The sequence below is a fragment of the Patella vulgata genome, chromosome 5 (assembly GCF_932274485.2).
Source record: "Patella vulgata chromosome 5, xgPatVulg1.2, whole genome shotgun sequence".
Classification (NCBI taxonomy): Eukaryota; Metazoa; Mollusca; class Gastropoda; family Patellidae; genus Patella; species Patella vulgata.
The window spans coordinates 68,241,712-68,269,411 of record NC_065883.2 but is presented as its reverse complement, the minus strand read 5'-3'; the positions used below and the strand labels follow the sequence as shown (position 1 = coordinate 68,269,411).

General features: G+C 39.5%; 1 protein-coding gene across 1 annotated transcript; it reads right to left on the bottom strand.

Moving 5' to 3' along the window:
• Nucleotides 1–38: 38 nt before the first annotated feature.
• LOC126821354 (anti-sigma-I factor RsgI6-like) lies at nucleotides 39–27,700 on the bottom strand. The gene is made up of 12 exons (XM_056101046.1): nucleotides 27,524–27,700; nucleotides 27,028–27,173; nucleotides 26,336–26,434; nucleotides 24,842–24,998; nucleotides 23,710–23,755; nucleotides 21,838–21,993; nucleotides 20,539–20,594; nucleotides 19,925–20,062; nucleotides 2,721–2,892; nucleotides 1,900–2,010; nucleotides 1,112–1,327; nucleotides 39–263 (listed from the first exon to the last, which is right to left on the bottom strand). The coding sequence occupies exons 1-12, from the start codon at nucleotides 27,697–27,699 to the stop codon at nucleotides 39–41; spliced, it is 1,698 nt and encodes a 565-aa protein (XP_055957021.1). The 5' UTR covers nucleotide 27,700.

Here is a 27,700-nt window from a genome sequence, read left to right as displayed (position 1 = left end):
GAAAGTAGTAAACGAAACTAAAGTTATATATTAAATCTTTATTTATGAACATGAATATTGATATTTTGAGCTGATTTTCCCAAACTGAATGACTTCCTCTGATCTGCAAGTTCACGACCTTGGTACATGACCTTGACCTGATAATCACCATGGAAACCGTTTACTGTGAAGTAATTGGTGCCAGTTTTAGTTGTTTTTCTTGTCTCGTGCGTAGTCCATTGGTTCTCTAACAGATCTAGAACTCGACGCCCGGCAGCATTCACCTGATGAATAATAAATTGATGTCATTTTTTTCGGGGGCTTTGGTTGATAATTATCAATCCACTTAAGCGATAAAAGTATAATATCCGTTGGCCAAACTACGGTACAAGTAGTGGTCAAGTTACGTCACAAGTGATGGCCAACCAATTGCAGCCAACCTAAGGGGCCAGCAATGGCCAACCTACGAGACAATTGGTTGTCAATTAACCTGTGGTACAAGTAGCGGCGAGCCTATGGGAACAATGGTGGTCAAGGTTAGGAGGCTAATGGTGGCCCACCTACAGGACCTAAGGTGCCCACCCTATGGCATAGATGGAGGTCGACCAACGGGATCAATGGTAGTGAACCTGTTGTAAGGGTTGTAAATCTACGGGACCAATGATATCCAACCTACGGGACCAATGGTGACCAACCTATGGGACCAAGGGCTGCAAATCTACGGGACCAATGATATCCAACCTACGGGACCAATGGTGACCAACCTACGGGACCAAAGGTTGTAAATCTACGAGACCAATGATATCCAACCTACGGGACCAATGGTGACCAACCTACGGGACACGTGATGTACAGTTGGCACATTTGACCATTCCTGTAAGCACACTGCACCTCATGATAATAATGATCTAATATATGTCTTTAATTTTCCCTAATTTACCACTGAACAAAGTGATAACACAGAGTTTGTGGGTGGCTAGACGTTCTGTTCACAGAGACACGCAGACGCTTTATCATCTTGTCGGCGATATCACTTCGGTGGCAGTGGACGTTAAATAAAGCTATTTCACGCTATGTAATTGTCAGACATTTGTAGTGGCGGAGTATTCCTGACAAGAGTTTTAGCACAAACCGTAAAATCAGCATTCAAGATGGCGCCTTTTACGCCCCTCCAGTGGCGCGGGGCCCAAAACCCCCAGAATACAATTCCTTCCACAGCCGGATGTCCATAAAAACTCCTCAATGCGGTTTCATAATAATCCGCCCGTGTGTTTTCATCTGCTGCCATGACGTCCAGTTCTGTGATCCAGATTGGCAACTTGGCCTGTGCTAACACATCAAGGCGAGCCTTAAACAAATGAGAACGAAACATACATTACAATATTGGTGTCAGCCAACATAATATATATCATATTGAGTGTCAACATCAAATTCATCGTGAAAAACGATATCAAAACCCCCATTACACGCACACACGAGGGCTTGGCTCACCGGTCACCATGCGTCTGCTTTCACATCCTATAATAGTCAATCATCTAGCAACACGCGCTTCCACTCAGACACACTCGAACATCCAGACTCTCATTTACCGATTTTGAACATAACAATATATAAACCATTTAAACGCAGGGGACTGATCCAGGACAGCAACATCAAACTAAACAGATGCATTTCTACCCACACCGATATATTGCCGGAAGTCGGTGCAGTGACGATTAAATGGACCGGGGTTACATATCATGTTACAGTGCTTCAGCCATTTTGAGACATAAAGTTATTTTATTTATTGTGGTTACGCGAGGAAAAAGGCATGCATATACGACAAAATAGTTTTACCCTGAGCCCCTGTCGCGTAGGGTTTTGCGCCCGCTTCCACCTTGGGTGTTATCGCAGACAATAAAAATAAATAAATAAACCTACTTTAATAGCTGTTGGGTCTGGCCGCATTTCATCGGAAAAATGACCTTGAACTCCAATACCATACAGACCAGCGTTACTTCCCTTCACGTGAAGCGCTTGCTTCAGATACGCCTGAAAACAAATAATCACTTTTGGAATGATTACTATTATGAAAATAATTATGAACAATATTTGACCTTGGTCCGGTTATATTAATTAATGAAAGTTATTCATATTCATAACTTACCTTTGGATTTGTTCAAGGGGGGGGGGGTCGAAAGGTCTAACGAGTGCACACGTCTGTCATTGTGTCAAGTTGCCCGGTTTCGATCAAAAGCTTGAAAGTCACAAGGGGTGGGGTCGTCTATTTTCGTACTTCTGAATCTATACCGATACGTAATGAAAACGCACTACTTTGCGAGACATTGTGCTGCTGAAATTTGATTTTGGCAATGCCTCATTAACTAGGACGTTCGACCTGAGTGTCGACCGATGAAGTTACTCGGAATTTTACTGCCTAGTTTTCCTTTGTAAGTGTCGTGGGACAATAGTTCAGGCAAGAAACCGCATCTGGTTGTTCGAGTGGGACTTAGATAGTAGGAATTCGAAACAAAAGTAAGCTGTCCGGGAAAGTTTCCTCTCATAGAATACTGCATTGCATGTGGCCGTCTTCATTAGCCGGTTTGGCGCCAATTTTGCCCGCATCAGATTGTAACAACGCACGCGCTATCGAGGTCGTATGAGGTGACCTATTATGCACGTGAACTACAAGCTCTGCCATCTTCTATAGAAGGCTATCGCATTACCTCTGTGAAATAGATTGGCTATACCCATTAACGTACCTGTGTAAATTCACCTTGGGCTACAACATTGTAATCATTCAGGAATAGTTTAACAGTAGGATCTGTTTTATGGGCTTGTTTGAAGACTTCTACGTTATAATTCATATCTGATAATCTGTTCTGGTACCATTGCGCATGTAGATCTTCATTGTTTACATCCCAGTGTTCAACTCTTAAAAAGACATGTCCAATGATAGAAACCGGGCGATATTGCGCCAAATTTTAAATAAAAAAAGGTTAAACATACATTATGCAAGAGCTAAATCTGCCCATTGGAGGTCTTTCTTAAGGCCTGAAATGTTATCTAAATTACCAATTAGACATTAAATAACTTATCCAGACCATAATCAACTCTCGATGTTCAGATTAGCTGTTCGACTTCAATTCATGATTTAATCATGAAATGGATAATCCAGACTATTTTTTTATCGTACCGACTTTAGTAATGGCAAGCCAAAGCGGAATTAATTGCATGACCGTTTTTCTGTATGGAAAGAGAAAAAATCGAGTATATAACAATTTTTTCATCACCTTCCAAGCATTTTTTTCTGTACAAAACGACGTATATCAATAAAGATTATTTTTTTTCCACTGCTGCTCTTGTATTATGTTATAGTCAAGTCAATTATACTGTTCACAGAAATATTTTATCATTATATTCAGTTTTTATAAACAATTCAACAAAATTATTTTTCACGTGTCAAGACAAAAAAATACACATTTGGAATAAACAATTACAATTACATCACAACCCTGGTTTAGACAACTTGAAATTGAAATAGTTTTATTGTTGTACACATAATGAAAGAAGCTGTGTTATTTCACAGCTGAATTGTATGGTAAGAACCGCAGGACCACCTTGTAGGGAATAAGTTTTAATCTTTAACACCCTTATACACACTCTGCCAGCGGCATGTTTGACCTACATAAACTTAACCTTAATCCAAACTTTAAATCTTTCAATGGTTTAACAAGAAGGTGCTAAATATTTCCATTTAAACTTTTAACCTCTGTAAAGAAATACAAAAAGCAATTCGAAAAATAAACCATAAGTAAAGGAACCATCTCAGTGAATAAAGTATTAATATGCCGTTAACCCGTGACGCTAACCGAATTGTGTTTTATAGTAAATTAGACGAATAAAACATATAACGTTGCCATCTCGACCCTGATGCCCATGAACACAAATGACGAGTTTAAGACAAACCAATGGCGGAATGGAATTGATTAATGGGATATAAATTTTATTATGTATTGAGCATAAGTTTTCTGGTTAGATTTTAGCCTAAAAAACATGCGTGCTGGTGACAATTTTGGCAGTCATATCTGAATGACTCAAAAACTGGTTATATTTCTTTAACTTTTGGTATACTTGGTTTAAAGAGTATTTTATTTCTATTATATCATGATTATTTACAATACTGATATTGTGGATCTGAAAACAAGCCATAGCTTATATAAATTCATCTCCATGTATTTTGTAAATTTCAATAACATTGCTAAAATGTACAAATTTCAACGGTATTATATCTTACATTTATACAACTAAATAAATATATAAATAAATCATCTTCATGGTCATCATCATCGTCGCCTGCCAATTACCTTATCTATTCAAAGCGCTTGGTTAGTTTTAAATACTTGTGAACTTTACTAAAACTTAGGAACGCTTTTGTATTTATGGATTTAAATGGGAGAGTATTTAATGTTCAGATACGCTGAGACGAATAATTTGGGCAGTGCAGAAAATAATGGTCGCTGTCTTCTTGAGTATGGCCACATCTGCATGTCGGTTTATGTGAAATATGCATTTAAAATCTGAAATGAAATAAAATGAAATGGGGTTTAACGTCCTACTGTTCTGCCCTAAACTTGGGCTAATGAAGACTGGCATACGCCATACAGTGTGCTATGAGGGCAATTTTGCCCGGACAGCGGCACTACGACCTACTCTTATATCGAATTCCAACTGCAACTGCCAAGGGATCTTTTACGTGCACGCCAATGTGTACACGGGACCTCGGTTTTTTGTCCCATCCGAACGACTAGACAGCTTTCCTTGTCAGCACCTCCGCCCTGCATCACTGACAAGGGAGAACCACGCCGGAAAATCTGGATGAACTTTCTCGGCCAATGCAGGGATCGAACACCCGACCTCCAGACTAGCGAGCTAGCGTCTTACCCACTTAGCCACGTGATCCCCGCATTAAAAATCTATGGAAGTTTAGAGCATTTTTACAATTACGAAGTCTGGAATGTATAATCTGACATTTACGTTCTCCATAGTAACATCTTACTGACAACATTAAATACAAAAATATGACTAAGTCGACAATACGGTATACAAGCCAAAATGCAAGTCGAAAATAAGAAATTAGAAAAAACGAGGGGCGCTATTGTTACATAATCACAGATTATCTGATGTTAAAGACGCTTCCTGCCAACTTGACACCTGTTCGTTATCGACAGGCCTGGAGTTCTTGGTCTATGTGATTATGTAACGATTATGTAAACGTTAACTTGCTGGCATGTTTTATTTAAACTTTCTTTGTCTGATTAGCATGTATCGAATGTTAAACTTGATATGATACATTAGCCAAATGCCTAATAAGATCCTTTGTTTGGAAGGGTTTATAAACCCAGATTAAGAAACAAATCGACAGACAGGTCCGGCCAGGACAGGCCACGCAGGTCTGGAGTTAAGACCGGACAACGGCCATGTAATGTAAGTTAGTTAGGAGGTGGCACACTCGTGCCTAGCCGGGCTAGGGCCATGGCTCCCTCAATACAAGTTAATTACGAAGTCTTAAGTTTTGTATATAACATGTTAGAAGAAGCAGAGAATAAAAGTATTATAAGATGTTAAACTAGTCTTGTCATCTGAACCTGATTAAAGAACCAATACTGTCACACTATTATCGCAGTGTATTATTTCTTAATTTCCTATTTTCGAGTAGATTTTGGCTTGTATAGCGTGCTGTCGCCTCGCATTTTGTCGTGACTGCTACTTTAAGACTTTTCGACTTTCGTGTTTTGGAGGGCGAAAAGTAGAAATTAGAATGGTAGTTATAGGCTTCTATAGTTAGGCGTTTGTATATATGACTGTATACTTGACACGAATGGCTGGTAACCAAAGTGAGTGTTAAACAACATCGTAATTATTTTGGATTTTCCAACCCCCCCCCCCCAAAAAAAAACAACAAAAAAACACATGCCGTGATTTGTCATTACTAAAATATGGATTACTAAATATACTTTGTGTTAATTTTTATATTTTAATACTGAAGACAGGGCCGGACTATAAATGAACAAGGCGGATCCTTTTGGCTTATATTGAGTAATTAGTGCAACATGTTACAGTTGAAAGTTCCAAAGCATTTTCACATTCCATGGTGGGTCGTCGAAACATTTAGATGCATACACCACATCAACGTGGTTTTAACAACTTGCAACTGAACTAGTTTTATTGTTGTACACATAATGATCTAGAAATAATATATTTACGGTTTCTTTCTTCCAGGTTTATACTCTAATAATAGGTTTTATCCTTCAGGACTTCCAGTTTATTGGTTCACATACTTTTGTCTCTTTTCCAGTGCTTATTCAGTTTTTCACAGTTTAATTATACATTCTACATATCCCCGTTTTCTGTACTTAACCAGTTTTTTTATAGCCTGGAGATATGTTTCACTATCCTTTATTTTCAGTATATTGAATCAATATAAGTACGGCTTCCGCCGTCCATTTTTTACAGTCTAATAACAAGCTTTATATATCTTCCATGATTTTCTGCTCATTGAATTAATATATTTTATATTCTTATAATTTTATTTTTAATTTTTTAATTTATTATTATTTTTCTTTACACCTGTATCAGCGATCACTCTTGTTCACTTATACATGCACACTTCTGTTTATATTATTGTTTATCTGGTTCATTCCCATATCGCCGACTCGCCGAGTTTTAGGGAAAAAATTTTGGTCGGCATTAAGGGATTTAGTGACCAAGAACAATAGACCCAAGCTGAAGGATAAAACTAATTAAGCTGATAATTTTGAGAGCATTTATTTTTTTTTTTAAATTTATAACAACCTTTAACACACAATATAACACGTAATTTTAACTTTTTGCATGCATAAGTTGTCCAACATGGTCCAAAAGTTCTACCAAATTCATTCTTCCTTGTTCATATCTATGTTTCGAATCTTCAGTCTTCCTGTTGATATAAGTGTATTTTTTCTCTTTAGGTGGTTGTCGCTGGCCACTTGAATACTGCATAACTGAATTTCAATGGTCTTTTGCACTTCTTGCAAAAATGCCATTACTTCAAAAATATTAGGATGAGCTTTTTCCAATTAATTTTTGTAGGCGTCCGTGTCATCCCTCTAAAGAGTTGTTGGTTCTTCGCGTGGTTTGGTTGTGGTTCCATTGTATCTGTAAATTGGCCGTCTAACCATTGCGTAACCATGTAGTCGGTCAGTTGTCTGTATTTCATATTATCTGGTACTTCGGCCATTATTTGACCCAGTTGTTGAACATTCCTCCAAATATATTGACCATATTGAAAATTACACCCTCTCCAATCTTCATCAGGAAAAACTGCCTCACTAGCATTCTTTGCCGCCAACTCAACTCAAATTAGTGAGTGAGTTGAATTCTGATAAAAATCAATTTAAGTGAACTATATTAATAATGACTTGTCCCTGTCTCATTAACGCTTTTAATCCGTTTTTAACCCATCAAAGAGTGCCGCAGTCGACTTTCCAAATTCTGGTGAGTCGGCGATATGGGAAGACCCCGTTTATCTATAGCTCAGGTTAATTGGTTTTCCATTAACAGTGTTAATACACTGATCGTTATAAATATAACATCCACCTCCTTTTAATCTCTGTAAGAGATTTCTGTTGTGTAGGTTTAGTTCCTAATGGCCCCCTAATCAAAGGTGTTAAGCTTTAATTGCATTTGATTATTATCTTTGTTGCAAATTCTGTAGATATATATTTGCCCACAATTCACATATTTGTATCATTTGCTTAATAAAGTCGAGAGTATCCTCGTCGAAACGTGGCTTAGTATTAAACTCAGTAATTGTGTATCCATAAAATTGTACCTTGTGTTAATTATATCTAGGTTTTTCTTGGCGCTAGGAATATGTGGGCTAACTTGATCTCGAATCCGAGTGCTGGAATACGGGTGAGAGAATATGTGTGTGAACTTGATCTCGAATCCGGGTGCTGCAATACGGGTGAGAGATTCCGCTCGGTATGGTGGGATGGGATGGGCACTCAAAGCTCGAGATAATGATATAGATGTATATTATGTGATATCACAATATGTTTTGCATCAATTTTTGTTATGAATTAATACGATGAAATTGGGATTCAATTTCACTGATGCAAGGCAGTAATTGTGATATCACATAAACCTTAATTTACCAAATGTTTACACTATTTGAGTATGAGGGGCAGCCATTTTGTCCGGCAGTTTTGGCCCGATTTTCACGAAATTCAAACTCAATAAATATTACTGTGCAACGGTAATACTATGGTGTTCTATTTCGGCCACTTACCGCGTCGCCCTTTTCAATGTTAAGATATAGAGAAAAAATGCGACGCGGCTTTTTAACAAGACGTGGCCCTTTAAAAGGAGTCGCGCGTCGAATTTTCTACACGGATATTGTTTACAGTTTGGGTGATGAAATGCGCATGTACCAGGAGAATTCATTTTCAGTTTATTTGCCGTTTGGTATTTTATCTTCAATACATTCATTTATGCTGGACACAAGGAATTGCCAATAATATCCTTTATAACAAGGAATTGCCAATAATATCCTTTATAACAAGACATTTCTATAATATCCAGATGTTATATTTTAAATTACTGTTCTAAACTTAAAGTTTTAAACTCTACTGTGAAAGAGTGACCTAGTTCTCTCTGCAGGTACAGTAATACACTATAGTTAAACAAACGATGAAAGGGTACTGATAACGATGTGGGTTAGGTTTCCGTTATTTACATAAGTTCTTGTATAGGTTCTCAAGATAGAATTAATACGAGAATATTTTTATTGTGGATATCCTACGACGAATATATTAGCTACCTCAAAGAAATCAGATTAAAGGAGCTAAATCACTAATATACTATTCAAAAAAAGTAGGGGATATTTGATTTTGGGGGCATAATATTAAAATATGCAAATGACTACGAAAAAAGTCACTATAGAACCTAACAGAGTAACATTTCCAGTTACATGTGACGCCCAAACGCACCAATAGCTACCGCATGGAATGCAGGTGATGCTTGGGATCATCATGGGGGTCCAACCCAAGATTTGCACGACTCTGACTTTGAATGTTACAGTCATTGTGGCATTGAATTCCAGGGTGGAAACATCAGTTTAATTGTTTTAGTGACCAAAAAACAAATTTTGATATGCGTCGGCTTGCCCAAAATGAAAGATTACGTGAATGAATGAATGAATGAAATGTTGTTTAATGGCACGTCAGCTCCAACCGGGCTATATTGCGCCAAACATATGATGATGTTACGAGGCAAACTAGAAACAAATAATCACATTATCTATATATACATAAATAAAAACAAATATCACAGTAAATATTAAATAAAACTAAATATAAACTTTATGTATATATATTTAAAACATGAAGGTGAAAATCAAATATATACAATTAAAATTTTCGATAAAAATTTGTCTCTTTTAAAAAAATCTAGCGCTTTACTGTATATACCCGGTTGGGCAAACAACTGATGAAGTGACTGGCAACGGTAATGCCGTAATCTTGTATCTTTGAGATGCTTGCACTCAATCAAAATGTGCTTCACTGTCAAAGGAACATGACAATGTTCACATTCTGGTTGAGGCTCTCGCTTTAAGATGAAAAAATGTGTTAAAAAAGTATGACCTATGCGAGAGCGACACAAAACAACTTCATCCCTCCTGTTGGTTCTGTAGGAGTTGGGCCAATCTCCTAAGAGAGGCTTGATGTGATGAAGTTTGTTTGTGCCTGCCAGATCCCAAGACCGTTGCCAGCGGTCATAAATAAATTTGTTAATAACAGATTTAAAATCTGTGAATGGTATTAAAAAATAGGATAAGGGAAGATCTAGAGCAGACTTGGCAGCCAAATCTGCTTGATCGTTCCCTTTAATATCCATGTGACTGGGGAGCCAGCAAAGGACAATGTCTTTGCTGATTAACTCGTATGATAGTAGCAGACGATAAATGTCTGCCACTAATGGGTGATCAAGCTGTTTGTTGTTTATTGCTTGTAGTGAGGACAAAGAATCAGTAAAGATTATATATTTTAATATAGATGATGATTGAATGAACTCCAAAGCCTGTAGAATGGCCTGAAGTTCAGCTGTAAAGATGGAAGAAGCAGGTGGAAGGCGGACAGAAATTGTCTCAGATGGTGTCACAGTAGCTGAAGCTACCCGATCATCATCTTTCGAACCATCTGTATATATTGGAGCATAATCACCATATTTAGACCTTAGCTCTCGAAAGAGAGACTGAAACACCGTCGAGCTAGTATCTCTCTTTTTATGTTGCGAAAGATCGAAATCGATCTTTGGGGGAGATACAGCCCATGGTTGAGTCTCCAAGAGAGGGGTATTCGCGATACTGTCAAGACTGATACCAGCCTCAGACAAAAGGGGTTGAATACGAATACCGAAAGATGGAATGGCGTTAGTCTTAACAAGATACAAATGCTCATGAAGAGGTCTAAATATGGTGTTAAATGAAATATGGTTTGGAAGTGATGCAATTTTCGTAGCATACTGCAGGGCCAGCTTATCCCGTCTGTTGTGCAGTGAGGGCTCATGCGCCTCGACGTATAAACTGTCCACTGGAGATGTACGAAATGCTCCTAAACTGATTCTAAGTCCCTGGTTGTGTATGGTGTCGAGCTCTTTGAGATAAGACTCGCGGGCAGACCCATACACAATACACCCATAATCGAGTTTTGATCTTATAAGTGCTCGATATAATCGGAGCAAGACCTTGCGGTCTGCTCCCCAGTCAGTATTTGATAGGACTCTCAATATATTGAGGGCTTTCAGACATTTCTTTTTAAGGTTTTTAATATGGGGGATAAATGACAATTTCTTATCAAATATCAGCCCCAGAAATTTGGTTTCATCCACAACTGGAAGGCGTTTGCCATCCAAGAAAAGTTCTGGATCTGGATGTAAACCTCTTTTCTGACAGAAATGCATGCAGACAGTCTTGGATTTCGAAAAACGAAATCCATTTTCGGTTGCCCATTGTTGAAGTGAATTCAAACAAAGCTGCAACTTACGTTCGATTATCCGCATGTCTGTAGAACCATAGCACATCTGAAAGTCATCAACATAGAGAGCCCCGTTTGTACCTGGTTTAAGGCACGCTGGGATGGTATTAATTTTTATTGCAAATAATGTCGGAGATAAAATACTTCCCTGGGGAACCCCCATTTCCTGAGGAAAAGGGTCAGAGAAGATTGATCCCAGTCGTACCTTAAATGACCTATCTTCCAGGAAATTTTTAATGAAGATAGGTAAGCGACCTCGTAGGCCGAGGTTATGGAGGTCGCGCATGATACCATGTTTCCATGTAGTATCATAAGCTTTCTCCAGATCGAAAAATATTGCAACTAAATGTTGCTTCTGGATGAAAGCGTCCCTGACGAACGTTTCAAATCGAACGAGATGATCAAGAGTGCTCTTTTGGGACCGAAATCCACATTGGAGGTCTGCAATCAGGTTGTTGGACTCAAGGTACCAAACAAGCCTTCGATTGATCAATCTCTCCATGGTTTTGCAAATACAGCTAGTTAAAGCGATCGGACGATAGTTGGTAGGATTCGTATGATCTTTACCCGGTTTAGGGATAGGAATTATTGTGGCTTCATGCCACGAAGGAGGGAAATTCCCATCAACCCAAATCCGGTTAAAAAGATCCAGTAAAATTAGAAGTATTGGATAAGGTAGATGTTTTAAAATTTGATAGTGTATTTCATCTGGACCAGTTGCAGTGTCCCGAGCTCGTTTTAATGAATCACGGAGCTCTGCAATGGAAAAACGATCATTATAGCATTCATCATTGCGGGACTTGAAATTAAGTCGCCTTTTCTCCTCTTGATTCTTAATGCCCCGAAAAGCTTCAGAGGAGAAATTGGATGATGAATTGAATGAAAATGTACTGGCCAGAGAATTGGCAATATCAGGAAATGTTGTTAAGGTGGTATTATCAACATTCAGATGGTTAACTGATAATGCACTACTTTTACCTTTAATCCTACGAATCCGATCCCATACCGACTTGGATGTGGTACGGGAATTGATCCTTGAGACATAACCTTGCCATGAAGACTTCTTTGCTTGACGTATGGTTCTACGGGCCTTCGCCCGGACCATTTGGTAAGCCGCAATATTCTCCATGGAAGGATGGTTCTTTAATCGTCTCAAGACACGATCACGCTCTTTGAGAGCGGATTTGCACTCGTCATTATACCATGGTTTATTGAAACGCTTTGGTTCAGTCGTGGTTTTTGGAATCGCCTGCTCAGCTACATCTTGTAGTATTGAAGTGAATAAGGTCATGGGCTCATCTGCATCTTCTAACTCCTTTGCATCAAACGAGAAGAGACACAAAGATTCAAACAGAGCCCAATCAGCCTTATGCAACTTCCACCTCTGCGGTCTTTCGACCGGAGAAGGCCCATTATTATCAATCAAGATAGGAAAGTGGTCACTACCACATAGATCTTCATTTACCCTCCATGTAAAATCCTGAAACAGGACCGGAGAGCACATGGTGAGATCCAGGGAAGAAAAAGAAGCTGTGGCAGGATGTAGATAAGTAGGCGAGTCATCATTTAATAAACACAAATTATTAATGTTAATGAAGTCCGCTATTTGTTTACCTCTGTTGTTATCATCTGGACTACCCCAGAGGGAATGATGACCATTGAAATCTCCCGTAATTATAAACGGGAGAGGAAGTTTTGCAACAAGGTCATCAAGATCTCTGGGATTAAGATGTAAACTTGGTGGAAGATATACAGAGCAGAGTGTTATAGGAATATGCAAAGTCACCCTAACTGCAACTGACTGTAAAGGCGAGTTGAGGGTGACTTGACTCTGAGGGATTTCTCCATTAAGAAAAATAGAAATACCCCCATGAGCTCTACCGTCACCAACTGCGTGATGATGGTAACCAACAAAATGTCTAAAAGACAAAGTGTCAGAATTCTTTAAGAAAGTTTCCTGTAAACAAATAGCTAAAGGATTGTATTTTTGAATTAATAATTGAACTTCATTAAAATTTGGTTTTAAACCACGACAATTCCATTGAATAATGGAATTTACCATTGTCAGGGAAATTTAATTTTTGGCGGCTTACCAACGGGGTCCATATGGACATCCGCTATGGCAATGTCGCCCATCGAAGCATCCCCATATTTATTAAAGAGAAGGATAGGGTTTTGTGAACCCTTTTTATCCCTCTCCCGCAACTTTAAATTTTTTTGTTGCTTCTTTGAAAGCACTGTTCTCTCCTCTGAGGATGAAGTACCCTTAAACTGCACCCCTGACCCAGTGGACCTGGGACCAACAGTATCAATTTGAGAAGTACACAATGGCGGCGCCCCCTTGCCATTTTTAATAGGAGTATTGGGAATAGTCCCAATAACTCCAGAAGGAGGCAAGGAGGATTCATCCTCATCGGGTATCAAAGCAGTGCTTTGAGTTGAGCTCTCAGATATATTAGAGGAACTCGAGGCCCCTTTAATATGCTCCGATGTAATATTTTTAGGTTTTTTCTCTTTACGCTGCCAGGTTATATCTGTCTGAACAGATATGGATCTAGTAGATGCTTTAACAACACTCGAAAAAGTTTTCCCTTGTGGTGCAGTGGGAAAGAGTGAAGAAAGCTCTACTTGCTTCTTAGCATCATAGTATGGAATTTTCCGTTCAGATATTACCTGTTGAATTCGTTTCTCTTTCTGCCATACTGGACATTCGCGAGAATAAGCAAAATGCTTACCCTTGCAATTTATACAGCAAAACTCAGCCTGACAGGCATTGCTCTCATGACCATCAAGGCCACAGCGAGCGCAGGTGTCTTTGCCTCTACAGACGGTTTTGCTGTGTCCAAATATCTGGCACTTATAGCAGCGAAGAGGATTGGCTATGTAAGAATCAACAGGTATATTGAGATAACCTGCCTTGAGAGTCTTCGGAATGTCGGGACGATTAAAAGTGAGGATGTAGGTGCTTGTTGGAATCACCTTGTCTCCTCGACGTATACTTATTCGTTTAACGTGTTGTACACCTTGAGGAGAAAGGTATTCTACCATCTCATCCTCACTGCTGCCTTCAAGATCCCGACAGCGAATTACACCTCTACATGAATTTAAAGATCTATGGGGAGACACCTTGATAGGAATGTCTGCTAATGTTGATGATTTAAGCAACATGGTAGCATGTTGCTCTTTAGCGCATTCTATCAAGAGTGCTCCGTTCTTTAATTTCTTAATAGCTTTAGGCTCACCAGCTAAGCCAGCTATGCCCTTTGCTATCAAGAATGGTGAAACTTTCGATAAATCCTTAGAGGGACTCTCAATCAAGAGAAACCTCGGCCAAGATTTCAATACCTTACTTGAAATATTAAATATATTAGAAACGTCCTCTGAATTAGGACGTTTCTTGTTTTGATTTTTATTTATTGGGATTGGGGAATCCATGGAGTATTATTTTTTATGTTTCACCCCTCGTCGTCCCCCAGGTTACTGCCCTGCCTACCAGGGGGAGGACTAGCACGGGTCACCAGTGCATGGCCTCAGGGCTCGAAGAGGGGTATACTCAAGCCAGAAGTAAAAAAAAAATACTTTCCAACCTGATTGACCCAAGCCGCCGCTCTGTAGAATGTACTAAGGACACAAAGGTAAGTAGTATGCTGAGTGAATAAACAACAGAGCATTAAACTGGAAAGGGTACATTCTACAAAGCTAAAAACGACCAGAGCCGATTGATCAGAGTGGGCCACTCTGACCTCCCGTCTAGGTGAACCATGGGCCAAAGTAATGTGTTGCAGAGAAAGGGCTCGCAAGCCAAATCCCCACTCAATTACCAGGATTCCACTCTCCACCGACACGGGTCGCAACGCACGGCAAACACGTTGCCCCATTACAGGGATCCTTTTAGTCGCCTCTTACGACACGCAGGAAATACGAAGGGTATATTCTTATCACCCCCTACACCCCAGGGGGGAAAAGATTACGTGCCCTTGGCATGCTACAGATCGGCACAACACAGGCGGTTGTGGCGCGGACGATGAATGTTTCTCAGTCTGTCATAAGCAGGCTATGGTCCAGATACCGTGATACACGATCTGTACAGGACAGACCACGCTCAGGTCGACCAAGGGCGACAACTCAAGCCCAGGATCGATTTATCCGTACCTTGGCCTTGAGAAATCGTGTCATCACAGCAAATCAGATCAGCGCTCGTCTTCAAACAGACACTGGTGTGAGAGTGAGTGGCCAGACGATTCGGAATCGACTGCATAGGGGTCACCTTCGCGCCCGACGTCCTCGCGTGATCCCTTGTTTGAGAGATCATCACATTCAGGCAAGACGTCGTTGGTGTAGGGATCGTCAACACTGGGATAATCGACGCTGGAGCAATGTGATGTTTTCAGATGAGTCAAGGTTCACTGTTGATTTTTTGGACAGACGTAGGAGGGTGTGGCCTCGTCGAAACGAGCGCTTCCAAGACGTTAACGTCATCAGACATGATCGATTTGGGGGTGGTTCTGTTATGGTGTGGGGAGGCATCACTGTTGCTGGAAGAACGACTTTACATGTTGTTGCAGGGCGTGTTACAGGCCAGTACTACCGGGACAACATCTTGGCAGTCCATGTTGTGCCGTTCGCACGACGTCATGGCCGCCGTTTCATCTTCCAGGATGACAACGCAAGATGTCACAGGGCCAGGATCGTTACAGGTTACCTCCAACAACAGAACATCACCACATTACCTTGGCCAGCACTGAGTCCCGACCTCTCCCTCAGTTTCATTAGGTGACTTTAATAACACTTAAAAATCAAATATCCCCTACTTTTTTGGAATAGTATATTTGGGACCTAGAATTTGACCCAAATGGACCTCAACGCATATAATAATAATGTAATCTGATTGTATATAAACTGATTTACATTCAATTGATTCCGCTTTGACTCTAATTTCAATTCAGTTATGCCCAGCGAAATACGGCATGAGTCTCAACCGAATGCCAATTTCTAGTCTCGTTCTTTCTGGTCACTTGTTACAAATGACGCTGAAACGCACTATGGTACAGAGCAAATGTTTCAGTGACGCCCCCCCCCCACCACCACCATTGCATACTGTAACTTCTTTGTTCAGGGTCTTAGCTCAATTGAAGGAATGTTCATATTATAAGCAATACAACACTTGAGAACCTATACAACAACTGATGTAAATAACGGAAACCTACAACATTATCAGTATCCTGTCATGGTGTGTTAAACTATAATAGTGTATGATTGTATCTACAGATTCACACCAGATTTTACGATTTTAAGTTTAGAACAGAGATTTAATATAATAATATAACATAGTATCTGGATATTATAGGAATGTATTGTTATATAAAGGGGGGGGGGGGAGAGAGAAATGGGGTTTAACGTTCACTCGACACAAACTAGGTCATTTCGGGACAAACATATGGTTTTAATTTTATTTCAATAATTCGCTTGCGCGTAGGGGTCTTTAGCAGTGGGATGGAAACCGGAAAACCCACGAGTTTGGACAGGCGACCCTACTCCTTGTCACGTACAACCGGGGATTCGAAACCATGCCAGTTGACTAATGACAGACTTTATGATACAGCGCGCGCAAGCTAACCATTCAGCCATCCAACCCCCCATTATATAAAGGATATTATTGGCAGTTCCTTGTGTCCAATATGTATTGAACATAAAATACCAAACGGCAAATAAATTCTCCTCGTACAGGCTAGTTGACAGTTAGGGGGGCAGAACCCGAAGTGCCCGAAAAATTTTCGGGTTACAGACGACGACGCCGGTCTTCTGTGAGAGCGGAGGAGTGGAGCTTACCTTGTAGGGACTCCCCGAGAAAAATTTGGAAAATTTGACAGCCGCAAACCCGAAACATGTCTCTCAAAACGTTTTACCCCATATTCAATGCAGTACAAATTCGTGGTAGTCAATTAAAAGAAAAGTAAAATTAGTGTTTCGGACACTTTATTTTGCCAACTAGATAAATTAAAATCTTTCTTCCACTTTACCTGTCTGCCCGAAAAATCAGATTGCCCGAAAGTTAGTGGGGGCAGTTTTGCAATTATACAATTTGCAATTATAAATATAGCTATAATATTGAATTGTTTATTGCACTATATATACCATAATATGTTTCATGCATATAATTACTGTTTTAATAAACAATTAATCAATCACTAATTACAATACATTACAACGAAAGTATACATAATTAGTTTCTTGTTTACAAAAATCACATTAGTTATCTGTCGTGAACCTCCGATTTGGGTACAAAGCAGTGAGGCTTCTTAAATGCAACTAAATTGTTACTGACCTGTGGGGATATCAAAATAGTTATTCGTTATATTATAATGTATTATACATTTAAAATAAATAGTTTTATGGGAGGGATTGGAGATTTTCGAAGTTAATTCCGGGGATTGTAAGTTAATTCCGGGTTTTGTAAGTGAATTCTAGAGAATGTAAATGATTCCGGTGATTACTCACATCCCATTAAACGACTGCGTCCTCGCATTCGACCAGGATATAGATGAACAGAGAACAGCTTAATTTATTAGTTCAGTCTATAAATTTATTGCTAACAATACGAACTTTGTGGTAAGTATTTTTTTATTCAATTATAACACCGGGGGTTATGGTTAGTACGTGCGCGCTGTATCATGAGGTCTGACATTGAGTCAACTGACGTGGTTTCGATTCCCCGGTTGTACGTGACGTGACAAGGAGTAGTGTCGCCTATCCCACCTCGTTGGTTTTCTACGTTTTCTTCAACTGCTAAAGACCCCTACGCGCAAGCGAATTATTGAAATAAAATTGAACCATGTGTAATTCCCGAAATGACCTAATTTGTGTCGAGTGGACTTTAAACACCCCCCCCCCTCTCCCGCAAGAATATAATTTGATATAATACTTCAACGTGTAAAGTGAAATCCTGATAAAAACCCAAAATTATATAATTACATTTTGTTTTCATTTTGAAAGGCTCATAGGCGTACGGTCTCGATGAATGTTAGGGGTTAGAATCTGAAATGCCCGAAAAAATTTCGAGTTACTGATAACGGTGCCGGTCGTTTGCGAGAGACGAAGGAGTAAGCCCCGACTCAAAGAAAACTTGACTGCCGGAAACGCGTTTTCCTGGCGCGAATCGTGATAGTATGAATAAAATAAAACCAAGTACGAACAATCCAAACCATTCGGCAAACCTCGGGTGATTCCGTTACTCTACATCTAGCCTCGGCTGTATGACGGTAAGTGATATGTACCTACGCCTATACATTTGCGATGCGGCACCGGTTTACTTATTAGGAAAACTTGCCGCTTTTAAAATGGAATTATCAAAATTCGAAGCGTGTGTAGAATTTTCGGCGCAAAGTTGTACTTGTTTGAAGAAAATCGGATGTACTTGGTTGAAGAAAATCGGAAAAACATGATAGAAAAAAAGGTTCCGACATTGAAACATTTGTAGGTTAAAGCATTTTACAAAGGTGTCGTCATGGGCAACGCCGTTGGTAATCCGGGAACTCGAAAGTAGTTCCAATGGCGGACTTCGTCATACAGCCGAGGCGAGACATAGGGTACTGGAATCGGCTGAGGTTTGCCGAGTGAGTGGGAACCTAGGGTTACGACGTGTAGCAATATTGTCGTTGCGACATAGTTTTTTAAATTTATAGACAAGAAATAGAGATATAAGATGGTTTAAACAATATTTGTATCTTTACAAATTATTCCCTATTGTCAGTATATTAGCTATGGTATGAGTTTATTACAACGCAAATTAATTGTTTATAAAACAGTATGAGAATAACAGGAAAGAGGGTCTAAGTTTAAGGTTTCTATCGTATCACTTCACTGCTTTGCACTATTAAAATGATTAGTCAGACCTTTTATGTCCCTTAACGCGGACACATGTGTAAATATAAAATAGATACATATTTGAATATGGTTGGTGTAATTCATTATTGATACATTTGGATCATTTTAATTTTTTTTATAACTAGAAGCCTTTTATGAAGGGTGTTTCATCGGTATCCTCTTACCAGTGCCGGATTAACCTTGTGGGGGGCCCGGGACATACCATTGTTTGTTCAATTTTTCGTATTGACCGCGGATCGTATTAGAATCACTATAAACCTCGGAATGCTTCGTATTTCTGTCCAAACGAGGCAAAAACGTGTCAAAATTTTTGCCCAGATTTTACTACGTTGTAACGAGGTAAACAAAATGCCTTGTTTGTCTGGAGTTCCAATACGAGGCAATTTTACCCAGCCTCGTTCTGAACAAAATACCTCGTTCCAAAAACAGGGCAATTTTAACAAAAAAAAACCACGTTTTGGAACTCAAGACAAACGAGGCATTTTTTTTACCTCGTTACAACGTGGCAAAAATTTTGACATGTTTTTGCCTCGTTTGGACACAAATGCCGAACGAGGCATTCTGGGGTTTATAGTGTAATGAAGACGGGCATACGCCATCTGGGATCGATTATGGTCTTGGCATGTTAATAGATGCCTAATTAATAGTTTATATACCATTTAAAGTCTAAAGAAAGACTTGTAATAGGCAGATTTAGCTCTTGCTTAATCCATGTTTAATTATCGATATATGTAATTTTCTCGGAATAACAAACCTTTATGTATATCTTCTATCAAGTATGCTCTCTTTGATATCCCGTTTCATTATGTAAATGAAATACTTTCTTGTTCTATAATTTGTCTTTGTAAAGCCGACATGAACAATTGTGTGTGGCTATTCTGTGATAATAAAAGAATAATGATATCGAATCCGAATCATCTTGAATATGGAACCGTTTCTAAAATACCAATTCTTAAATCTAAAAGCACAACTTAAAATTAGATTACAAACCAACGTCTACTTACAGCCCCTTGACTTTACTCATGACACCAGTTATTCTCTGACTGACAGCTTGTCTGAGTGCGGAGCCTGACAGAGCTTTCACCCAAGACTGGATAAATGTAGGCACCGACCATATTATATTATGTGCACGAACTTTGATTCTGTAGAAGATAATAAACCTTTTCACAGTCAGTAGTCTGGGATGGTGCGATGAAAGGGAAATAACTCCAGTAGCATTATGACATAGATGATCGGTTGTGAAAAATAAAATGATAAAGTTATGCTATTCACAAAGTTATTGATCCAACGTGTAAGGGAAATAATTCCAGTAACATTATGTCATAAATGAACAGTAATTTAAATGATAGACTTATTCACAAATATATTGCTCTGGGGTGATGTGATGTCAGAGAGATGAATCCAGTAACATAATAAAAAAGAAAATGATAAACGTCTTCATAAATGTATTGATCTGGTGGTGGGGGGTAGGGGGAATATCCCCAGAACATTATAACAAAAATGTTTAGAAACTAATTAGTAATGAAACAAAATGAAGCGAATTAACAAATTATTCACCTAAAAGTATATTTGCCAGATGAGAAGAACAAAAAAGTATTCAGAAATTACAAAATCATACCCGTGTTTTCTGAGCTCTTTGATTGTATTGACCGGTAAATCGTATTTAATGTTACCCTAGAAACAAACATAGGAAGAAAATTAATAGAGAGAGAGGAGTTTAACGTCCACTCGACAAAACTAGACCATTACGGGACGCACATATGGTTCAATTTTATTTCAAAATTCGCTTGCCTGTAGCGGTGTTTAGCTGTGAGAGGAAACCGGAGATTGGACATGTGGCCCTACTCCTTGTCACGTACAAGCGGAGAATCGAAACCATGCCACTTGACTCAATGAGACGTTCTGATCCAACGCACACGCGTTAACTATTCGCCAACCTACCCTCCCCGGCCACAAGAAAATTAATTTATCCCCTTTAGCCCAGATTCAACACGAATTAGTGGTGTAATGATTTATCTTTATAATGATGTTTAATTTGTCTAGATTTTTCAATGCTGATATGTTCCCACAAATCCCCAAGATGTTTCATTTGCCTGCATACATTGCATTGGTGACGTCGCGGGCAGGGTCGAGTTAGACATACTGCATACTTATCACCCATTAAAGGCATCGAACAATTACATGTATTTGTCACTGTATATTCATCTTTAACGCAAGACATTTTTAATTTGCATGTATGTATGACAAAAGCTTCGATAGCATTCTTTGTCCAATTACATTGATATTTTGATGAAATTATAGGAGGAGTCAGTATTAATGACATTCATAATGTCAGTATAATTTAGTATTATTATTTCCTATACAGATTTTAATATTGGTATTGCATTATTTAGTGTGTTTAATGTACCGATGATATTCATCCTGATTGTAACGCCAAGCAACAGCCTCTTCATACGAATACCCCCCCCCCCCTTCTCTCTCTCTCGTTACTCGAATATAACTTTTACTATACAGATTTTAATATTGGTATTTTATTATTTAATGTGTTTAATGGACCGATGATATGCATCATGAATGTAACGCCAGGCAACAGCCTCTTCATACGAATAAAACTTTCCTATACAGATTGTTATAGAATGTGAAGACAATGCCCAAACGTGAAACTAGCTTCCCATGGGCACACGTCGAATGGAATAACTGGATCGAGTTGATCCCGCGAGACAGAACAAACGTATGATCGATGCAACATATGACATCGCTACATTCAGCTAAATTGTCTTCGGATCCTTGCGATCGAAAAATCACGTCCTTCATCAAACGAAATTAGGACTCCTCCCCCGTTTTGTTTTAGCCCGCGCCATACGCACTGAGCCCAGTGTGTCTCACAATTGGTAAAGGAGAATAACATTAAAATTACCTTTGTGCTTTCCATGCTTGGCCATTTTAAAGCACCTTCGGTGGTCACCCAATTAAAATGTTTATTAAGGAAATCTTTATACTGTTGATGACCATACATATACTCGTCACAGGCAACAGCGGTTCCAAAGGCAAAACTCTTTTTGGTCTGTGTGATCTGTTGGAAATTACTGACAGATTACGGAACTGGTTTATTTTCGAAACATGGGTAAAACCTTTTGTTAAGATCTAAAGAGATACCTCACTGTCTCGTGGCATTAATATTGCCATCTCGAAACAGAGATCCAGATGACAACGACGCCTATAACGCAAATCTACTAACCTACTATACTACACTACTACTACTACAAGTACTAAATAGTAATATAATATACTCAGCCAAATTAAAAATTTGACACTCGGGATTTTTGGGACTAGATTTTTAATATTTGGTTTAAGGCAACTATTTTGGTGTTATGTTGTGCACAGACGACCTTGACATCAACAGAAAGCAAGAATACGTCTCGCCGAAAGTCCTTGACATTGATAACGTTCGTGATGTCACAGTACCCTCCAAAATGAAATTCACAGACTTGGAGAACAATCGGAATAAAGTGTTAGTAACGGTTGTGGCCTCCTCTAGCGTCTCGTACTGCCACACAACGTCTTCTCATGGATCTCAGAACATTAGTAAACACTACCCGAGGAGGACGTCGCCACTGCTCAGCAAGAGCATGTTGAAGGTCCTGCAACGTCAGTGGTGGATTCACTTGCTGACGATCACGTCGACCCAGTTCGTCCCAGATGTGTTCAATAGGATTAAGGTCGGGGCTAAGCGACGGCCAATCCAGGACTTGGACACCGACATTTCTTAAAAAATTCTGGTTAGCAATTGCTGTATGGGGTCGAGCATTGTCTTGTTGAAACGTTAGTCCAGGCCCATGTCTCTGCATAAACGGAAGAAGAACAGGTTGCAAAATCTGATCCCTGTACTGGACAGCATTTAAGTTCCCTTGGACAACAACAAGAGGAGAACGTCCATGTGCACAAAAAGAACCCCAAACCATGACGCTGCCGCCACCAAATCGGTCAACTTCTCTGACGCATACTTGGGGGTAACGTTCACCTCGTCTGCGGTACACTTGGGCCCTGCCATCGGCAAATCTCAAAGTGAATCGAGATTCGTCACTAAAGACAACCGAATTCCACTGTCTTTGAGTAAATCTTATGTGTCTTGTGGCCCATACAAGTCGGTTACGGCGATGAAGAGGTGTCAATATTGGTCCATTATAGGGCCTCCGAGCTCGAAGACCAGCAGCCTGCAAGCGATTTCGAACAGTTTGTGCAGTTACCCTTCCACCAAACATCTCTCTACTTGTGGAGGTTGCAGTGACAAATCTGTTTCTAAGATGACGTAATCGTATTGCTTGATCTTCCTGGAGTGACGTCACACGTGGCGCTCCCGCCCTTGGGCGGTCGGCAATAGTTCCAGTTTTTCAGGTTTTTCATCTTTATATGCTCAAATTATATGCTTACAATTTTATGAAATTAAAGGCTTCTTACTACTTACTATCGTTAGAAACACTTTAAAATTTATTTGACTTACCAGAAAAAAAAAATTGTTGAAATTCATCAGTGTCAAGTTTTTAATCTGGCTGAGTATATTTCCGTATTACAATATGAAGCGAGTAAAATAAGTATGAACAAGTAGTAAACAACTCTAAACCTAATCCACATTCCACTGAAGTAATTAGATTACCTAAAAATTACCTAACATTATAGCATTATAGTTTATTACAATTTATATTCTAATAATGATGCAAGGAATGGAGTCTTTAGATGTGTTTTAAAAATAGAATTGATGCACCTAATTGTAGGTTTTAATATTGTGTACCTGTATTTGAACTTGACTGGGATCTATTCCGCCATCTACATGAATTCTGTAAAGTGTAAAAATATATCAAAATACCATATAAGTGGGCTAATAATCTACATACACGTATATAAAGGCTTTGGGGATCGACAATGGTGGGACAAAGTCTTTGATTAAACATATTTCAAAGCTCTGCGCTTATACTGCCATAAGGACTCTACAAAGCACCTAAGTCGTTTCAAAGCGGTGTGAGGAATGTAAAGGTAGTACATTGTGAGAATCGTCCTGTAAATATTCCATACAATGTATAATTGTTCAACTTTCGTAAATGGAGATATAACTCCTTGTACCGTAAAAGATTTCCAAAATACCGTATGTTCCTTTATCCATTATTTTTTGCCAAGGATGAAGGCATCGGGTGTTTCTGCCAATATTTAATTTTATGTCAACTTCACAATTGTTAATATAAATATAGCATTTACTTGACAATTATCACAATTTTCATCTGGCCCTAAATCGAGTTCGTGCATACAGTTTGCTTGGAACTCTGTGGATTTGTTTTCCTGGTGTTAAAAGCTTTCCAAAAATGTATAGTTTGTTTAGCTGGGAGGATGTTGTAGCGGAATTTAACGCTAGAAATTTTGGCGGCAGGCCTATAAACAGATTTTGGGGGTCACGGTGGCTAAGTGGGTAAGCTGCTGGCTCGCTAGCCTGGAGGTCGGGTGTTCGATCCATGCATTGGCCGAGAAAGTTCATTCAGATTTTCCGGCGTGGTTCCCCCCTCGTCAGTAATGCAGGATAGAGGGCCTGACAAGGACAGCTGGGACAAAAAACCGAAGTCCCGTGTACACATTGGCGTGCACGTAAAAGTCCCTTGACAGTTTGAATTCGATACAACAGTAGGCCGTAGTGCCGCTGTCCGGGCAAAATTTCCCTCATAGCACACTGTATGGCGTATGCCCGTCTTCATTAGTAGAGTTGGAACCGAGCAGTGGGACGTTAAACCCCATTTCGTTTTATAAACAGATTTACATTAGTAATAATTATAATCGGGTCTTTGCAACACAATTAATTAAATAAATAATATTTTAACATTCTTTTAGATTCCATCAAATATCCATTAGACTTTAAAATTTCATTTTTTTTAACTTACTGAAAGTTAATATTTGATTTTCTGAGTGTGTTAATGGTGTGGTCTGATTGAGTTCTCCAGTTATTATTGGTTGGTATAAGATTGACTGTCGTGGCATCTACTATAAAGTTAACCGATGGCTTCGGTCCATTGTAATAAATCCTAGTAGCTTTTAGAGCTAGAATAGAAATAACGAGGGGATTCATCATATACGTCAACGAGGTAGTTGGACACTCGGCCGAAACCGACGCACATACTCCGAAACCTCTTTGTTTCCATGGGTTTCATGGCACTTATTCAGGATTTAAATAATGAATAACGTGCCAGTTCGTTATTAGGGATTCGCAAATGGCGAATAACGAAAAACATGCTAGCCCGTTATTCGGGATTAATTATTGGCACTAAAACAGACCGCCCTACCTTGGATCCGACCATTTCCTCGTTACCCCCGACCGTTGGGTGGCCGACTAGCAAGGAGACAGCCGTTTGTCAAGTGAGTACGTTATTTGGGATTCGGGATTCAAATAACTAATAACGAGCCACCAGCAAGTGATTCTAGATTCTGCAGTAAAACAAACTGATACCTTCCATCCGACCATTTCCTCGCTACCTCGACCGTAGGGGTAAATGAACGTTGGGTGGCCGACTAGCAATGAGTAGGATGTTGACTAGATTGTTGACTTTATTCGGGATTCGGCGAGATGACTGCTATTCGCTTGAAAAATGGTCGTCTTTCCTTGATAGTCGGCCACCCAACGTTCATTTACCCCTACGGTCGAGGTAGCGTGAAAACGGTCGAATGCAAGGTAGGCCGGTCTGTTTTTCTCTCGAATACAGAATATCCAATAACGGATTCGGGATTCGGCAATAACACACACATGTGAGTAGTTTGTAGCGCCGCTGTCTGGGCAAAATGTCCCTCATATCACACTGTATGGCGTAAGCCCGTCTTCATTAGTCCAGTCGAAGCAGAACAGTAGGGCATTAAACCCCATTTCATTTCACCCCCCACCCATATTAAGTATTGTTTTTGTGCCCCCGTGGGATCTTGTTCCTCATGCAAAATCGGCGGTCCTTACGACCCCACCACACGCAGGTACTTTAGTACCGATTACTTTGTTATATATATTATAATCAGCACTTATATTAACTACAAGCGGGATAGCCGGCTTCGCCCGGGGCTCAAATTGAACCGAACCATGGCCTAAAACATTCATGGGGTCATGATGGTTAATTTGATACCACATACATGTATGTGGTTCACGGCGACGAAGCGTGTGCCTTCTCCCAGGGCCCAAATTCGTCCGGGGTCCAAACTGAACCGAATCATTACCTAAACCATTGACGGAGTCATGCTGGTTAATTTGATACCACATAATTATGTGGAGTGGATCGCGGCGACAACGTGTGATGGGCGAACATACATACATACATTCATTCATACATACAGTTATACAGATTATGTCAAAAGCTACCATCACACATACCGACTATACATACAATATTATTGCTTACGTTTAGAAGGCGAAACAAAATCTCCTTTTAAATGGACGAAGCCGCTGTGAGAGTTGATGAGTGGAAGTGATGCCGCACCAAGATAGTCTTTTCTTCCGTCTGAAAAAAATCCCCAACACAATATCAATAAAGGGTATTTGTCACTTTATGTAAAAATACTTAATTCGTAAATTTATGGCTGAAAATCTCCCCAACACAATATCAATAAAGGGTATTTGTCACTCATATGTTAAAATGCTTAATTCGTAGGATTCGTAAATTTACCGCTGAAATGTGAAATATCCCGGCGATGACGTGGCAGATTTGTCTCGGTAAACAGTCAAATCGCGTCAAAATGGAAAGTATATATTTCTGAGAATATTTTAGTATAAGATTTCGTTAATAATTCCCCTGATTGAAACTATACAAGATTTTGAGACTATATACAGCATGGTCTACTGATTTTACTCTGCAATCGTTATTGTCTTTCAATGACTGAATGATTATAATATAGTCATGAACATCGAAGTCAAAACGATATTTCAACTAGGTTTCCACTGAACCTGTCTACATAACCATCTAAAGGCCTTATCTATGTTGAGTTTACAAAACATAATTCTTATCGACCTTCGCGAGCACTGCTTTTTTTAACACACGTGTTTCCATGTACATTTGGGTCAAGGCGGTATCTAACTTGGGTGCTGATTAACTACCTGTGTATGTAAATTCCACACCGATTCCAATTTTCTGGCCGAGTTCTCCAGGATAGTCATTTAAAATCTTAACAATACCAGTTACACTATAGTGACTGCTGGGCTGGACGTTGATAAACTGTGACGGTCCTTCATATTCTTGTTGCCTAGATATAAATTACGTAGAGATCAGAGTTTAGGCACAGAGAGAGGGGGGGGGGCATCGCCCACTTGGAACACAGGCACTTGGAGGGATTACAATAAAACTTCTTACTAATGCTTGGCTATATATTACAGTATTAACAAAATGTATCACCCGCCATTTTGTCTGCTATCATCTCACAATACTCACTAGTTCTAACACGTCCCGTCGCATTTATTGCCAACAAGACTATTTGATCATTATACAGCTTCCGATGTAATTATATTACTTGGCGATTAGCAACTTCGTCGCACCGGAAGTAACAAAGGGTTCAAAGGGTTCAGGTAGGTCCACGCACTGATATATAGAACTTACCTTCCTGTTACCTTGACAGCATGTTGACCCGAGGCATGATCGTTAGTCACCTCACAATGTATCCCCCAACAGTCCCAAGAACTTGTAGACTCAAGCTCTGCGTTCTTCACCAGATTCTGTGCCCTGATTTGGACCAGTAAAATCAAATAAAACCACCAAACCATCCCAACATGCATC

What these genes read in the sequence shown, in the direction of transcription:
- LOC126821354 (XM_056101046.1), bottom strand. Translation starts at nt 27,699, where the DNA reads ATGCATGTTGGGATGGTTTGGTGGTTTTATTTGATTTTACTGGTCCAA. An exon ending in GCTGTCAAGGTAACAGGAAG is followed by an intron (nt 27,174 to 27,523) that starts GTAAGTTCTATA and finishes ATTTATATCTAG; the next exon opens with GCAACAAGAATATGAAGGAC. An exon ending in AAAGAGCTCAGAAAACACGG is followed by an intron (nt 20,063 to 20,538) that starts GTATGATTTTGT and finishes TATCTTCTACAG; the next exon opens with AATCAAAGTTCGTGCACATA.